General features: G+C 40.4%; 1 protein-coding gene across 2 annotated transcripts in view; it reads right to left on the reverse strand.

The window, feature by feature from the left end:
- The window catches only part of PTPRR (protein tyrosine phosphatase receptor type R), a gene marked incomplete at its 5' end in the record, with an annotated part of 242,463 nt that overhangs the window by 78,532 nt on the left and 145,801 nt on the right, over nucleotides 1-18,130 (reverse strand). For both annotated transcript variants that reach the window (XM_080935255.1, XM_080935256.1), the window contains one exon: nucleotides 5,286-5,548. In XM_080935255.1, the coding sequence (XP_080791381.1) occupies nucleotides 5,286-5,548 (263 nt within the window). The remainder of the gene's footprint in view (nucleotides 1-5,285; nucleotides 5,549-18,130) is intronic.

An 18,130-nucleotide genomic window follows, 5' to 3' on the forward strand; every position in this document is an offset into this window, starting at 1 on the left:
AAGGTGTCTTGTCTTGTAGGTAGTTGGGGGACTTTTCATAGTTAGCAGGATTGGGAAGATAAGCCTGAAGAGAATATGATATGTTTTAAAAGAGGAAAGGGATTGGATTTAGGCAGAGGGGAGAAAATAAAATAGTATATGTGATATATAATACAGACTAATTCTTATGGCATTTTTCTAATCAGAAAATTTGGTTCAAAGATGAAGTAATGCAAGCCAGGCCTGGGGTGAGGCGTCTATCAAGGATGAGAAAAAGGAAGGAAAAAATCAATATGATTTGGGGGGCGTAACTTAGAGTAGAGATAAATCAACTATGTATAAAATTGTATGGGTTCTTAGTCTTCATAATTGTCAAGGTATCTAAGCTATCATGTTTATCTAAGCATGTGCATGTAGCCGCTGTATCTTATTATACATTTGTTTGCTATTTACTTTGTTACATTTGAACAAAATTATATTATTGATACCAAGAATGAGAGATTTATTTAGTATGACCCAAGAGCTGTTAGACACCCGTTGATTCAAAGGCAGCTTTTATCATCTCATGGCTTTAGAGGCAGGCTTTTATGTAATAAAGAGGCCATTACTTTGCATCAGGGTCAAGCTCTGGGCATGAAAGCATAAGGCTTTCTAAAAAGCAGCTTTAGGAAACACAAGCACACAGTTTAAGGCTTAGAGATGAAATGTCAGAAAACTCTGTCGGACTGTAAAGCATCCTGCACGGGTACCATATTTTATCACTCTTAAAGTGATCTACTCTGCCATGTTGGCGGAAAGATGGGAGGGGACGTAGAAGACGAAGGGAGGGTTAACACAATGAGCAAAGTGTTTCCCCTGCTGGGAGTTCACCTGAGAATTACTCATGGAATCCACTCATATCCACGAGTGCCCGCTCTCCAGAGATCACACTCTCTCTATAAGAGGCAAAGGGACCATTAAATAATGTGTCTGTCCCCCAGAAGTGCAGTCTATTGGCTCCCATAGTGACAAAACACACAAGAGTTCACTAGGCAACCTGTGCCCATCGATTTTTGGACCATTGCAGAAGGAAGAGGAGGAAAAGTTCCTGGGTTAGTGCTGGACTCCATGGGTGAGGCATAGAGTCATTGTGAGGAATGACTGTGAGTCACTTCAGAGGATGTGGTTAGTGAACTTTCTCCCCACTTTCCCAAGCTCCGTTCCTCACCTTTGGACTGTTCTTGTTTTTAAGCTGTCAAGCTGTTTGGTGTTTTATTGCTTAAGGAAGAAATGTGAAAGCAGTAGGCAAAGAAATATGGGTTCTGTCTTTTGAGTCTCAAAGGTCAAGTCCTTAGTGGAAAAACACATCTGAATGTGTGGGTGCGGGATGAGAGTAGAAATTTCTGTTTGCAAAGCCAAAGAAAGAATCCATGGGCTCAGGGGAGGGAGAAGTGTTAGTTGGGATGTCTTGGGAGTACACACATGGACAAGACACTGTCTTTAATGGCTGAGCCCAGGGGATGTGGGAGATCTTCAGCAGAGGGACCTTGACCCTTGGTAGAACCGTGAGAAAAAGTGTCTGGAAGAAGGTACTCTAGGGATGGAGTCTTGGCATAAAGTTTCCTAGATTTCCACTTGAGGTACAGTAGTCAGTAGTGATAATATTATGGTACCTCAGAATGCGTTGGATACAATCTAGAGAGAGGAAGAGAGGAAAAAAGAGGAGGCCATCACTAGAGACAGAGGAACTTGCATGAATAGAAAGAAGGAACAAGTAGGAACGGCCACAAGTGACCTGAGGGTACAGGATGTAGTGGACATTTTATCAAATGACAGTTTGGATGAATGGTATCATGACAGATGGGTCTCTTACATTTTATATTGAGAAGGTCCTTTCAAAATCTAAATGGGTTTCCCAAGCAACAGGGGCCAAGACAGAGCCAATCAGAATGGGGCAGAGATAAAGTTTCTGTCATTTAGGTGGGATGGGCCTTTAAACCAAAGTGTAGTATGAGTTGACCGAGAAACCTAACTGTATTTTCCATTTCCTTGATTTGTAGACACAGATTCATTGTTGCCGTGATTGTAGCTCTTTCTAATAGCAAATAGGAATAGGGAAAAGAAGGATGGAGCCCAGGCAAATACTAGTCCATGGACTTTGAAGAGTTTGGTATAGAGCCTGGAAAAAGAAACACAGTAGCTGCTTGAAGGATGTGTATGGGTACTTAGCAGGAAATAAGGCTGGACAGAGGTTGGCAAAAGTGAAGCCAGAGAGGGTGTCATATTCCATATAGAGGAATTATCAATTTCTTCCAAAAAAAAAAAAAAAAAAAAAAAAAAAAAGAAATGTGGAAATAATGAGGGCTTTAAAAGAATGGCATTCAGATGTATTTTAGAATACTGCTTCTTGAGACATCTGGGGATGGGTTGGAGGAGAACAAAGCATGAGGTGGAGGGTAAGCACAAGCCTGGCTAAGAGAAACGTGAAACCCTGAATCCTCATTGGTGACATGGTTAGAAAGAAGGGGCTCCTAGGAGAAAGGTGACAGATCTTCACAATGTTTGCATAATTCATGAAAGGGAGAGAAGAAAGAGAGCTGAGGATATTTTCAGGTTTCTAGTATTCAGAAAACACAAAGAGAGACTCCGGGGTGGAGGTTCTGAGTTCTGTTTCTGAGCATCTTCTCTCGTGTTTACATAACCTCGGAGAAGTGCATGGGGCAGGGTTTGTATGGCATGAGGGATAGGCGTGGTTAGACAACAAGAAGCAGAGGGGTAGAGAATTAAACTCTGAGGAGGGCCTGGATAAAGTGGTCACTCAAGGCTCAGTACAAACAATGTCAGGTAGACCAGAGGAGAGATGCTAAGGGATGGGCAGCTCTTCCTGCTAGACAGAAAGAGAAATGAAGCATGTGTTTTGCATTGGGTAGTTAGACCGTTGAGCATCTAATCAGAGGAATGTGAGAGACAAAGAGGACAGAACATGGAAAACTGACAGGGCAGAAACTCTGTTTCTTTTGGAGAAAGAAGCAAAGACCAGAGTCAGAGGGGCAGTGACCCAAGGGAACGAAAGTTCTTTGATATAAAAGAAAACTAACTTTTAGGGTGAACAGAGAGCAAATACTTAATGAAATATGCTCCCGGGTTAGGAAGGACTGGGGGACTTGTGGAGAGAACAGATTTCTTCTGCATCGAGAGAGGAAGGCATTAGGAGTAGGGGATGCAGGGACAGTTGTAATTACAGATCAGGGGATGGAGAAGCTATTTAATATGGATAAGGCTCTAGCCTTTTCTTTTTCTAATAGCATTTCCATGTAGATCCCAAATATGTGGAAGATTCAACCTGATTATCCTCTCTTCTTAAATGTGTACTCTAACTAAATGAATGCATGGATATTTAACCTTTTGTTCCCTGAAATCTCAACATGCTAAGGAGGTAGCCCGCAAGGACAGGATGCTACAGCTCTTCTCCTGGATGATGTCACACTGACCTTGAGTAAAATTAGTAGTGCATGGTACTAATTAAAGTTAGCCTGTTTAAAAAAAACCCCGTAGGTTACTACCTTTAAATCTTCTTTAGTGCATATTCCCTTCACTGTCTATGCCCAGGCTGACCTTTCCTCCTACTCTGCTCTTGGATCAGCCCTGATGCTCAGATCTCTGCCTCAAGGCTTCACCTTGAAGTGCTGGAGACTGGAAAGAAACTGAGAATCCAGCACCCCCCCCCCTTTCCTAGTTGAGAAGGAAGCGAAGGTCAGATGAACAATAAGCCTGTGGGTCCACATTCCAGGTTTTCAGGCCCCACATTATCATCAAGCGCAAAGTCTGCCCCACCTTTATTTCCAGTTCAAATCTGAGAAAGTCAATTGAGCTAAATCCAGGTGTGAGGATGTTCCTTGGGGGTAGAACTGTCAGGAAGGCAACAGCATGGGGGAGACAGGAGGAGGGATCTGTCTGTCCGGTGTTTCTCTCAGGGGGAGTGGCATCAATGGATTGTTTACTAAGGGTCTTTGTAGTGAACCACAGCAAATTTCTCCCCTGTCATATTGTTCACTGGCAATATATTAAGAGTTTTAGGTCTTTTTTTTTTTTTTTTTTTTTTTGAAGCAGACTCTTATACAGTAGCTCAGGCTGACCTGGAACTTAGTACATAGCCCCAAAATATATGGTAATCCTCTTGTCTCAGCCCCTTGAGAGTTGGGGTTACAGGTGTGAGCCATCAGACTGGCTGAAGTTCAAAGAACTGAATGATATAGTTTGTATTTTGATGTATTGAGAGCTCTAAGCTGTCTTTCTGTGAAGGGTAAGAGAGAGAGTGTGTGTGAGTGTGTGAGTGTGTGAGTATGTGTGTGTGTGTGTGTGTGTCTGTGTGTCTGTGTAAAATATGACTATTTCCATAGGGTATGGTGATAAGTCACTGAAAAGAAAGGTAAAATGAACACGTGTGAACCTAATCCCAAAGACAACAAAATGGAGACCTAGGGGAAGAAGTACATTTTCTTTTAGGCTTTCTGTGTTCTCATACCTCCTCCTGGTTTGCATGCTGGATACAGCATAACTATGTTTAAAATAAAAACAAAATGTATCATTGATGGCCATAAATACAGCTCATTGATAGATCACTTCTATAACATGCATGGGGTACTATGTTCAATTCTACACACCAATAGAAAATAACAGAATTATTTAAGTATGGCAAAAGTTTAATTAATATTTGGGGAAAGAAAAAAAAAACGCAAGCCTTCATTATGTACTTTGCATATTTTAGTCCCTCCTCCCCCCACATGGGACTTGCTTTAAATGGAAGCACATCACAGGGATAAGCTTATCTGAAAGGGAGATAGGGTAAAAAGAAAATATAGATTTTGATATGTAATTCTTGTTGTGGTGAAAGAAGCAGAAACTCAACTTTAGACAGGTTAATTTGTGGCACAGATCCTTCCTACATGATCTCAAACAGTGCAATGAAACACTTGCATTTATTAGCAACTCTTGTACCATGTTTGAACATAATTAAATGAGATAGCTCTATGTTTCCTTAGCAGCCCTTGACAACAAATGGTGGTAGAAACTACCCCATAGATTCAGATGGACTTTGAATCTACACAAGCTCCAATGAAAAAGATGTGCCTGAAACCTTTTCCCAAGCACATTGAGACTCAGTTGGGTGATGAGAAACCTACCTCCTGCGGCCCATCTCATGGCAAGTGATTCTACCCCATGGTCGGTAGGTTCTGGTTTTACCTTTTTTAGTTGGAGGACGCTTTTCAGAAACAAAGCAAAACAAAAAACATTATTTCAATGGGAATCTCAGTCAAGGCTCTTACCGCTCCTGGAGTCCTATGGGCTTCATTCTGAAGGGAGAAGGGCAGACAGAGGTGGAGGCGGTGCTTTGAGTCTCAGGTGTGCATTGGCCTTGGGGATCCACAACAACATCCAGCACCTTTGGCGCCTGATCAGGCTGGACCATGCTGTGGGTGGTCTTGGCCTCTGGCTGCTGCAGGGCAATGGGTGACAGGTGGATCTCCTGGTTCTTCTCTTTATCTTGTCTTAAGGAAAGCTGAAGCCTTTCTTTTAACCTATAAATAATCTACAAAAAGAGACATAAGGGCTTCCGTGAGATTTGTGTGTTCTGGACAACACACAAACTATGATCTCTCCTCCATCTTTGAAGACACATCAAAATGAACATTTGAGATAAGGTAGTCCCAGCTTCTAATATAAGTCCTTGGGTTTTGTGGTATTGAGATCGTTGCCCTGCAGAGGGAAATGCTGGGTTCATAAGTAAGGGCAATCTAACACACAACCAATCACAACACAGTCAGTCATCAACCCAACAGAGCACCAACTGCACTCAGTGCCGGCATAGGCTGGAGGTGGGGATGGTGCAGACACCAGTTGCCTTCGACTGGTACTTCCAGTTAGGTTGGACATTCGTCTTGAAGGTTTGTGTGCATGAATATGTTCCTCAAGGGTAGATCCAAAGGGAAATTTAGCAATCAGTCTACAAAGACGCCGGATGACAGTTTGATCATAGGAGTTTCTTGGAATGGGAGGCATTTGTAAGGAAAAGCTATAAAACACGGGCCTATGATCTTTACAGAGCTAGAAAACTGCATTCATTTATAGCAAGAAAGCAAGACTAATAAAATATTGATGAAAGAACACTCTATTAGCAATCTGCTCTTATCTTGGTAAATACATCATCAGTTGTACATCAACTTGAGAATCTGTCAAATACCCGGCAAAGATAAAAGAATCTATCTGTGTTTTATGTGTGTTGGTGTTTTGCCTGAATGTGTGTCTGTGTGCCACTTACATGGCTGGTGCCTAAGGAGGCCAGAAAAGTGTGCTGGATTCCTTGGAACTGGAGTTACAGATGGTTGTGAACCACCATGTGGGTGCTGAGAATTGAACCCAGGTCCTCTGGAAGAGCAGACAGTCCTTTTGTCCGCTGAGCCATCTCTCCAACACAGGGCAACCACGTTTAAGCTTTTTCAGGAATGAGACAGGTGGGACGGCTATAGGCTTACAGAGAACTGTGTCTATACAGTATCTTCATATCGGCTGATCTCTCCCATCTTTCCCTGCTATGCCCTCATGAACCCCAATACTCTCTCCCTCTTCCTTTGTTCTATTGCATCTCCCTCCGTTTCTACAGCACCCCCCACTTCCTGCCAGAATCATAAGTGCCGCTCTTGTTTCTTTGCTATTCACATTTACTTGATGCTGGCTCCGCTCTCCCTAACTCCTAAAAAAGTCAGATGTCCTAGCGCTTGTACAAGTGTGTTGTCAGGGTGCGACTTGATGGGCTAATTCATGTGGACAGAGAGGTGACAAGTCACTCTCTGCAATTATAAAGGTGACCAGCACCCAAGCATTCAATTTTGAGACATTGACTCCTGGTTTAATTTCTAGGATCCATTAGCCGAGCAGATATGAGTTTAGGAGGAAGATTTCCTGGTTCTTTCGAGTCAGCTTCCCTCTATCCAGCCTCGAAATACATTAATTATATCTCCCACACCTTTTCAAAGTTCTTCTAAATTCTATTTATTTCTATACTTTAAATCTTCTGGAAAATTTAAGCTCTCTCTCTGCATATATGTGTCCACATGTATGAGTTCATCTGAAAGTTTGAAATAAATACTTTTGAAATTGTATTTTAGGATATTAAAAATATTTCTCAGGCATTCTCAGAATAATATTGAAGAAGGGTCTGTTTAACAAAATACGTTTGTAAAAAGGCCCGAAGAAGCTGAAGGGGTTTGCAACCTCATAGCAAGAACAACAATATCAACCAATCAAATCCCCTAGAGCTCCCAGGAACTAAACCACTAGCCAAAGAGTACACATGGTAGGGGTGGGGGGCGTGGCTCCAGCTGCATATATAGCATAGAATGGCCTTGTTGGGTATCAATGGGAGAAGTGCTTGGTTCTGTGAAGCCTTGATGTACTGGTGAAAGGGAATGCCAGGGCAGGGAGGTGGGAGTGGTTGGGTGGGGGAGCACCCTCATAGAAGCAGGGGGAGGAGGAGGGATGGGATGGGGGCTCTGGAGGGGAAACCTGGAAAGGGGATTTGAAATGTAAATACAGAAAATATCCAATTAAAAAAAAAGGTTAGAATAAAATTAAAATGAACTATCAGAGAGAAAGACACACACACACACAGAGAGATCAATCTCCTTGACTATGATCATATTTTGTTGTATACATGTATAACATTTTTAAAACATCAAAAAGAGAAATAAAGGGGCCTTGTAAGTGAATGAACTGATCTCTTATCGGCAAGCTGTATCTCTTCTTTGCAACCAATTAAAAATAGAACCGACACTGCAGAGAGCATCCTTTTTTTTAAAAAAATATCAAATCACAGCATTTAATTCACTTAATTCATTATTTATAAACATTCCTCTTTCTCATCTAGTGAATAAAATAATGTTGCTATGTAGTACTCAAATAGTCAGTAGAATTCTATCCTATGTTTGGTTCACAATGCAGTCTAAGTGAGTGAGATGTTTTTTCTTTCATTGGAGAGTAACAAACAGATCTGCGTTCTGCTGTTTACTGTTCTGTCCAAGTAGCTGCATATAGGGTTATTAATAAATAACCGAGAAATACGTGAAGATTCATTTTCACATCAGTATGTTATCAGCAATTACAATTTTGTAGACATTTGGATCTTGGAATATGTTAAATTGGTGGAGATAAGTCATGTGTCAATCTTTGTTAATTTATGTAAATAATTACAAGTAAACCTTATTTGAAAACAGGATTTGTAAGTTATCTGTGAACTACATATTCTTGTAACAGATTGCCTTCTTCTAAGACCTTTGATATATAGGGTAACTTAAAAAAATATTTTTTACATATCATCATAGATTAATTCCCCCCTTTGAAATCTTGCAATGCACAGTTAATTCTTTTTTTTAAACTTTATTTTAAAAAACAAAAATAAAAGAAAAAAATTTTAAACATTTTTGCATAAATGTATACAAATACAATTGTGTCAGTGCTTGTTTTTTTTTTCCTTTTTTTTAAGGTTTGATACTCTGCATTAAGGTCTTACTAGTTACAATGAACAAAAAGTACATGTAAAACAGGATGTAACCGGGAATTAGTCAACGTTTTCTTGGTGTGTAAGGATTGAGCATAATGTTTTTTGTTTTGTTTTGTTTTGTTTTCTTTTTTTCTTGAACTTCACACAGTCTGTGAGTTGTTTCTGGGGCAGTCCGAGCCTCTGGGGTTAGCATCCCACTATCAGTGACTGCATATTATGTCTGTTCTTTGTGACTGGGTTATCTCACTCAGGATGATATTCTCTAGATGCAGCCATTTTCTTAAGAATTTGATTAAGTCATTGTTTCTGATGACTGAGTAGTACTCCATTGTGTAAATGTACCACAGTTTTTGTATCCATTCATCTACTGAAGGACATCTGGGTTCTTTCCAGCTTTTGGCTATTATAAGTAGAGCTGCTATGAACATTGTGGTGCATGTATCTTTGTTGTATATTGGAGTGTCTCTGGGGTATATGCCCAGAAGTGGAATAGCTGGATCTTCAGGTAGTACTATGTCCAATTTTCTGAGGAATTGCCAGACTGATTTCCAGAGTGGTTGTATCAGTTTACAACCCCACCAACAGTGGAGAAGTGTTCCTCTTTCTCCACAACCTTGCCAACATCTGCTGTCATCTGAGTTTTGGATCTTGGCCAATCTGATTGGTGTGAGGTGGAATCTCAGGGTTGTTTTGATTTGCATTTCCCTGATGGCTAAGGATGTCGAGCACTTCCTTAGATGTTTCTCAGCCATTCGATATTCCTCAATTGAGAATGTTTTGTCTAGCTCTGTACCCCATTTTTTAATAGGGTTGTTTGATTCTCTGGTGTCTAGCTTTTTGAGTTCTTTGTATACCTTAGATATTAGGCCTCTATCTGATGTGGAATTGGTAAAGATCTTTTCCCATTCTGTTGGCTTCTGTTTTGTTTTCTTGACAATGTCCTTAGCCTTACAGAAACTTTGCAATCTCATTAAGTCCCATTTGTTAATCTTTGACCTTAGGGCTTGAGCCATTGGTGTTTTGTTCAGAAAATTTTCTCCTGTGCACATAGAACACATAGGTTCTCAGGTTTTCCCTACTTTCTCATCTAATAGTTTCAGTGTATCTGGTTTAATGTGAAGATCTTTGATCCACTTACACTTGAGCTTTGTACAAGGAGATAAGAAAGGGTCTATTTTCATTCTTTTGTATGCTGAGTGCCAGTTGGACGAGCACCATTTGTTGAATAGGCTGTCCTTTTTCCATTGAATGTTTACAGTTCCTTTGTCAAAAATCAGGTGACCATATACATGAGGGCTCATTTCTGGATCTTCTATTCTATTCCATTGATCCACGTACCTATTTCTGTATCAGTACCATGCAGTGTTCAGCACAATTGCCTTGTAATATAGCTTGAGGTCAGGGACAGTGATTCCTGCAGATGTTTTCTTGTTGTTGAGGATGGATTTTGCTATTCTAGGTCGTTTGTTATTCCAGATGAAATTGCACATTGATCTTTCCAACTCATTGAAGAACTGGGTTGGAATTTTGATGGGGATTGCATTGAATATGTAGATTGCTTTTGGTAGGATGGCCATTTATAAAATGTTGATCCTTTTAATCCATGAGCATGGGAGATCTTTCCATTTTCTGAGATCTTCCTCGATTTCCTTCTTTAGAGGTTTGAAGTTCTTGTCATACAGGTCCTTCACTTGCTTAGTTAGAGTCACACCATGGTATTTCATAGTTTTTGTGACTATTGTGAAGGGTATCTTTTCCCTAATTTCTTTCTCCACATGTTTGTCCTTTGAATATAGGAAGGCTACTGATTTGTTTGAGTTAATTTTGTATCCAGCCACTTTGCTGAACTTGTTTATCAGCTGTAGGAGCTCTCTGGTAGAATTTGTGGGGTCACTTAAGTACACTATCATGTCATCTGCAAAGAGTGATGTTTTTACTTCTTCCTTTCTGATTTGTATCCCCTTGATCTCCTTTTTCTGTCTAATTGCTCTAGCCAGGATTTCCAGTAGTATATTGAATAGGTAGGGGGAGAGTGGGCAGCCTTGTCGAGTCCCTGAATTTAGTGGGAGTGCTTCAAGTTTCCCACCGTTAAGTTTGATATTAGCTGTTGGTTTGCTGTATATTGCTTTTATTTTTTTTAGGTATGGACCTTAGATTCCTGTTCTTTCCAGGACTTTTAACATGAAGGGGTGTTGAATTTTGTCAAATGCTTTCTCAGCATCTAGTGAGATGACCATGTGATTTTGTTCTTTGAGTTTGTTTATATGGTGGATTACATTAATGGATTTCCTTATATCAAACCATCCCTGCATCCCAGGGATGAAGCCTACTTGGTCATGGTGAATGATCTTTTTGATGTGTTCTTGGATTTGGTTTGCAAGGATTTTGTTGAATATTTTTGCATCAATGTTCATAATTGAGATTGGTCTGAAGTTCTCTTTCCTTGTAGGGTCTTAGTGTGGTTTAGAAACAAGGGTTATTGTAGCCTCAAAAAGTGAGTTAGGTAGTATTCCATCTGATTCTATCTTTTGGAATAGTTTGGAGAGTATTGGTGTTATATCTGCAATAAATGTCTGATAAAATTCTGCACTGAACCTGTCTGGACCTGGGCTTTTTTTTTTTTTTTTTTTTTTTTTTTTTTTTTTGGGAGGCTTTTGTTGACTTCTTCTATTTCTTTAGGTGTATTGGGATTATTTAGATGGTTTACCTGGTCCTGGTTTAACTTTAGGATCTTGTGTCTATCTAGGAATTCATCCATTTCCTCCAGATTTTTCAACTTTGTGGAGTATAGGCTTTTGTAGTAGGATCTGATGATTTCTTGAATATTCCTCAGTTTCAGTTGTTATGTCTCCACTTTCCTTTCTGATTTTGTTAATTTGTATACTCTTTCTTTGCCCTCTAGTTAGTCTGGCTAGGGGTTTATCAATCTTGTTGATTTTCTCAAAGAACCAGCTCTTGGTTTTGTTGATTCTTTTGATGGTTTTTTTGGTTTCTATTTGGTCTATTTCTGCCCAAATTTTGATTATTTCTTGCCATCTCCTCCTCTTGGGTGTATCTGCTTCCTTTTGTTCTAGAGCTTTTAGCTGTGCTGTCAAGTTGCTGATGTATGCTCTCTCCAGTTTCTTTTTGGAAGCACTCAGGGCTATGAGTTTTCCTCTCAGTACAGCTTTCATTGCATCCCATAGGTTTGGGTATGTTGTGTTTTCGTTTTCATTGAATTCTAGAAAATCCTTAATTTCTTTATTTCTTCTTTGACCCTGCTATCGTTCAACAGAGCGTTGTTTAGTTTCCATGTGTATGTGGGCTTTTTGTTGTCTTTGTTGTTGTTAAAGACCAGCCTTAGACCATGGTGATCTGAGAGGATGCATGGGAGTATTTCAATCTTCTTATATTGATTGAGGCTTGTTCTGTGTCCAATTATGTGGTCAATTTTCGAGAAGGTGCGATGGGGTGCTGAGAAGAAGGTGTATTCTTTTACTTTAGGATGATATGTTCTGTAGATATCTATTAATTCCAGTTGGTTCATAGTCTCTGCTAGTTTTACAGTGTCCTTGTTCAGTTTCTGTTTCCATGATCTGTCCATTGAGAGTGGGGTATTAAAGTCTCCCACTATTATTGTGTGGGGTGAAATGTATTTTTTGAGCTTTAGTAGGGTTTCTCTTATGAATGTGGGTGCTTTTGTATTTGGAGCATATATGTTAAGGATTGAGAGTTCCTCCTGACAGATTTCCCCTGTAATGAGTAAAAAGTGTCCTTCCTTATCTTTTTTGATAACTTTTGGTTGGAAATTTACTTTATTTGATATTAGAATCGCCACTCCAGCTTGCTTCTTGGGGCTGTTTGCTTGGAAGTTTTTTTCCCACCCTTTTACTCTGAGATAGTGTCTGTCTTTGTCTCTGAGATGAGTTTCCTGTATGCAGCAAAATGCTGGATTTTGTTTATGTATCCAGTCTGATAGCCTATGTCTCTTTATTGGGGAGTTGAGTCCATTTATGTTAATAGATATCAAGGAATAGTTGTTTCTGTTTCCTGCTATTATTGCTTTTGTAGGTTGAGTTGTGTCTGTGTTTCTTTCTTCATTTGGTTTTCTTGCTTAGGATTTTTCTTGTTTTTACTAGGATGTAGTTCCCCTCATTGTACTGGGATTTCCACCTATAATTCGTTGTAGTGATGGGTTTGTGGTCAGATATTGTGTAAATTTTGATTTGTCTTGAAATATCTTCATCTCTCCATCGATGGTGATTGATAGTTTTGCTGGGTATAGCAGCTTGGGCTGGCCCTTGTGCTCTCTTAGGGTCTGCATGATGTCTGTCCAGGCTCTTCTAGCTTTCATAGTCTCTGTTGAGAAATCGGGTGTGGTTCTGATTGGTCTGCCTTTATATGTTACCTGACCTTTTTCCCTTACTGCTTTTAGTACTCTTTCTTTGCTTTGCGCACTTGGTGTTTTGACTATTATGTGTCGGGAGGTATTTCTTTTCTGGTCCAACCTATTTGGAGTTCTGAAGGCTTCTTTTATGCTCGTGGTCATCTCATTCTTAAGGGTAGGGAAGTTTTCTTCTACTATTTTGTTGAAGATATTTACTGTGCCCCTTAGTTGATATTCTTCTCCCTCCTCTATTCCTATTATCCTTAGGTTTGGTCTTCTCATTGTGTCCTGGATTTCCTGGACATTTTGGGTTAGGAGCTTTTTGGTTTTTGCATCGTCTCTGCCTGTTTTGTCTATGTTTACAATGTTGTCTTCTGCCCCCGAGATTCTCTCTTCCTTCTCTTGTAGTCTATTGAAAATGCTTGCTTTTGTGACTCCTGATTTCTTTTTTTGGTGTTCTGCCTCTAGGGTTATCTCTTTTAGTGTTTTCTTTATTGTGTCAATTTCTGTTTTAAATTCCTTCTTCCATTCCTTCATCTCTTTGGTTCTGTTTTCCTCTAGTTCTTTGAGTTCTTTGAGTGTTTTTCTTGTATCCTCTTTAAAAGCTTCGGATTCTTTTTGCTTTCCTCCCGTTCTTGTTTAAGGATCTCTATCAGCATCTTGAGGTATGATTTTAGGTCTGTGTCTTCTTTTTCTGGAGTGGTTGGCAGTCCAATGTTTGCTGTGATGGGAGAGTTGGGTACTGGTGTTGTCAGGTTGTCTTGGTTTCCTTGGGATATGCTCTTTCACTTTCCTCTTGCCATCTTGCCAGTGATATGTTCTTGACTTTCCCTTGTACCTCGTCTGTGTCCCTGGATCTCCACTCTTCCAGATGGTGGCTGGTCCGAGCCCTGTTCTGCGCCCCAAAGTCGCCAAGTGGGAACAGAGGTCCCAATGCTGGGTTCCTGGTCCCTGGATCAGGCAGGGCAGGGGCACGCTTTCCGTGTGCACTTGGCAGAGATCTCTCTGCTCCCTGGCTGCCCAGATCCCCTCCTTACCAGTCTTTAAACCTTTGGGAACTTGCAGAGAGCATCCTTAGCAGAAGAAATAGACAAATCTGTCAGGGGAGATAGCTCAATGGGTAGAGCACTCGTTACTCTTGCAGGGGACGTGGGTTTGATTCCCAGCACTCATATGGTGACTAACAATTGCCTACAACTCCAGCTCCATGGAATCTGTCACTCTCTTCTGACAGGATGCCACATGCACACAGTGCCATAAACTCAATGCAGGCACGGATATACATAAAACTAGCAGATCAGTGTTTAAGTCAAGAATTAGACAAGAATAAGAGAAAGGTTTCAAAACCATCAGTTTTAAGGACGTGCTTGCATATGTTGAAAGGTGATCTCCTTAAAGAAAGAGAAAACTATATACATGTCAGGAATAAACTGTCAGGACAAATCAACCATTGAGCTGTTGGAAATTAAAACAAATCCCTTTTTAATGCCCATTTTCTCATAACCTGGAAACTATAATCTTTAGCAAGGGAGAAATGAAATCTTAGACATTTTTTTTTTCTCAGAACAATGATATGTGCTCCTGGTCTTCACACTTGGGAGGCAGATGTAGGATTGAAGGCCAACTTGGGTTAGACTGTCTCAAAATCCAAACAAACAAACAAACAAACAAACAAGCACACCTAGTTCAGTGGGCTGAGGACATTTCCACAGAACAGCTGTCAATAGTTAGAGTCGAGCCTCTTCTCTCTGCAATGACTACTTTCAGATAAGTACACGGTGCTTTCTTGGAGCTATAGAATAAAAAAGAAAAAGATGCTGCAGGGGAGTGCCTTTATCGTGTGTGCAGTGATAATATCTTTACCTTTTCTGGTTATTTGCAGCCTCCATATATTTTGCCACCATTCTGTAGAAGCAAACGCCACAGTAGGACAATACCAACCGGATGGCACACTCACGGGAAGCCCGTTGTGTTGAGCTAACTGCAGAACTAGTGAAAGCTGAGTCAATACTATTTGAAGTGGGAAATTATTTTTAAGTTGCAAATAAGGCGTTTTCTGAATGAAGAAGTGAATGCAGCTATCTATGCCCCTAGGATCCATCTCACACCAGGACAGATGTGTATGTTTTATAGTTTTAAGTTCTCCACCTGACTGTAACATACATGTTCAGATATTTGCTCTCTTGTGTATGCTTTCATTTTGGAGACTTAGTCTCCTATACAGACAAGAGCCAGGCACAGTTCCTCTCAACCATGCTCGGTGAGTGGCTTTATGATGATATCAGTGTAATCAGGATCCTGTCTAAGGTCCTTCTCTGCTGCAGACGGTTCGACGGGGGAGGCTTTATAATCATCATTGATTTCACCTCTGGCTTTGAACCCTTCTCAGCGTAGTTTGCATATGAGCGGATTCCTACATCACTAATTACGAGAAAACAATCAGAATCTGGAAAATGCTTAATGTAAATTTGGCCCTTAGAATACTCAGAATACTGGGGGGACTGATAGGGGGCATGGAGGAAGATGAGGTTGCTATCTGGCACTAAGGCGGTGGTTTTCAACCCCCTAGTAGGAATTTTATCCAACAGAGGGTATCTGACAATGTCTAGAGACACTTTGGGGGAAGATAATGGGCCAGGGCCAGGCTAGGTTGCTGGCAAACACTCAGCAATACACAAGAAAGGCCACCCTCCCCACCCACCAGAACAGTCAGTCCTTGATGATAACTATAGAGTAAGGAATCTAAGATTCATCTGTTTCACAGTAACCAGTAACGCTCAAGTCCCTTTGGGCACACTGGTTATAAAGTTTACAATCCAGGTCTCCCAAGTCCCAGGCATGGGATCATTTCACTATGGTTTCTATCAAATACACACCTTCTCCTTCCTGATCCAAAGCTTCTGGAAATGTGTGTCAGAGACTTCTCACTCATACAAAATCTGTGTATTTCTTTTTGCTATGAAAGTTTGCTTTGTTTAAAAAAAAGACTCTTTCTTAAATCCTAGCAGAATAAATGACAAGCTAAGACTTTCCCATCTCTTTCTCCCTCCCCCCCTTCTTTCCTCCCTCCCTCCCTCCCTCCCTCCCTTCCTCTCCTTCTCTCCCTCCCTCCCTCCCTTCCTCTCCTTCTCTCCCTCCCTCCCTCTCTCTTTCCTTCCCCTCTCTCCTTTTCCTCCTTTCTCTTCCTCCTCCCTCTCTCCCTCTCTCCGAGCTTGTGTTGAAGCTTTGGGATGCATTAGAATAATCTGATTATTCAAGGGAGGAAAAGAGAAAGGAATATTGAGAAAGAGTAGCTGTAAAAGCTGAATTATAGTAAGGGGATATAAAATGGCAGCAGCGAGACCCAAGGGACACAGAAACGTGAGGAAGCTAAACAAAGCCCCTTGAAACATTTTGCAGTTATAATTTTCACTTTTAAAAGTCTCTCAGTTAACAGAAAACAGTGTGTTTGGAATAGGGGTCTTCTAATTTTAAACATGATGGGCCAATAGATGGTGTTCTGCATGACGTTTTATAGGAAGTCATGAAAGTTTATTCTCTCAATGTCCCGAACATTCCTAATACATCCTGGAAATGAAACTGGAGGTGCAGCTGTGGAACATGACTAAGTTTCCAGGAGACTGATGTGTAAAATCATGTCCAGTACAAGGTACTAAGGTGCAAATGGGTGTGTGCTTTGTACACAGGTATGGAATAGCAAGTGCTTATCAGCTTGCCTGGGTGAAGTTCGTCGGATAAGTACAGGCATACTTGTGTGTTCCTAGACCTATCTGCGGCTAGAATAGAAGGTCACAGAATGACTGAGTGGGATAAAGGGAACCACACTGACTCCCTTACGGAATCAAGCAGAATCATGGTAGTCAGCTTAGACCTTCAGCCCATGTACACCTGACCTGGAATTCCAATCCCTCCTACCTTTCCATTCCTCCCATATGCACCCACACACTGTTTGCTATGGGTCAAGTCTCTTATCTCTTCTGAATTCTGGTTGGCTCATCAGTAAAGATAGGAATTTAAAACATTATTTTTGTGTCCTCCAGTAAATCTAGGACCAGCAAGCATGCAATATACAGAAGAAATGGATTATTATTATTTTATTATTATGATTTTACTACTCTGAGCAAAGGGGTTATAGACTACCCAATTCATAAAAAGAATAATTTTGAGCTACAGGGGTGCTTTGGCAATGGTGTCATAGTCAATCATATCAGCTAAGTATCTGTGTCTATCTCCCTTATCTATAGAGATTATACATAGCAGGTTAGAGAAAACAGATCTTTATGTCCACTTTTGGCGTACACTTACTGCATGATGTTCAGAGCCTAATGGTCCAACATAGTATTTCCTGCTTTAGGTACCAGAGTATGACTAGAGAATCCTTTTACTTCATACCTGGATGACTCCTCTGTGGGTTCACCATGCCAGCGCGCTTACATGCCAGCAGCTGTTTGTGATTTCTTAAACTGCTTTCCAGAAGCAATCTGGCCACTAGGTGTGTCTATGTACATTTCATGAACACGTTTGCACATTTTAATAAGCCTGTAAGAACATTGTCACGCCAGTGTGGATGATAAGTGGTGTTCTTTCTATTATGTACTCAAGTTCAAGAACCAATTCTTCTCAGTAAGCTATTCCCTTTATAAAAAACAGACTGAATGGAGTCGAAGTTGCCCACACACTTTTTCTTGAAAATTCTATTTGTCTGTGTGCCAGCAGTCCACCCACTCCGCATCCACATTTGAGAAGCGCTAAATAAGTCACCCATCTGAAAATGTCACGCTTGTCCAATTTTATGTCTGGCAATAAATATTCCTTTTTTTTTTTTTTATTTTAAGGAAACTAAACAGTAGGCCATATTTTAAAAAAAAAAAATCTTGCCAAGTTTGATGCTAGTGTTGTAGAGCAGATGTGACCTTTCATGGTAACAATTTGCCTATATAATGCTGTAATGAAATCATCTGTTTTTTTTTTTTTTTTTTAATTTCAATGCAATATAAGAAGGCCGCACACAAATAGTGACACTTGATACTCCATAAATATGATTAATACCATAAGGATAGTTCTGAATTGTAGCTTTTCCTTTGCCACGCAGTCAACAAAAGTGCAGGAAACAGTGAAGCTGAGCATTTGAGAATTAGAAAGTGTGTCTCTCGGTCCGCTTCAGCACAAAATACATCCTGTGTCGCTAACACTAAGAGATCCTGGCAAAAGACTAGTCAAGGTAATTATCAGAAGTGTTTGGATTCAGG

The sequence above is a fragment of the Micromys minutus genome, assembly GCF_963924665.1.
Source record: "Micromys minutus genome assembly, chromosome: 22".
NCBI lineage: Eukaryota > Metazoa > Chordata > Mammalia > Rodentia > Muridae > Micromys > Micromys minutus.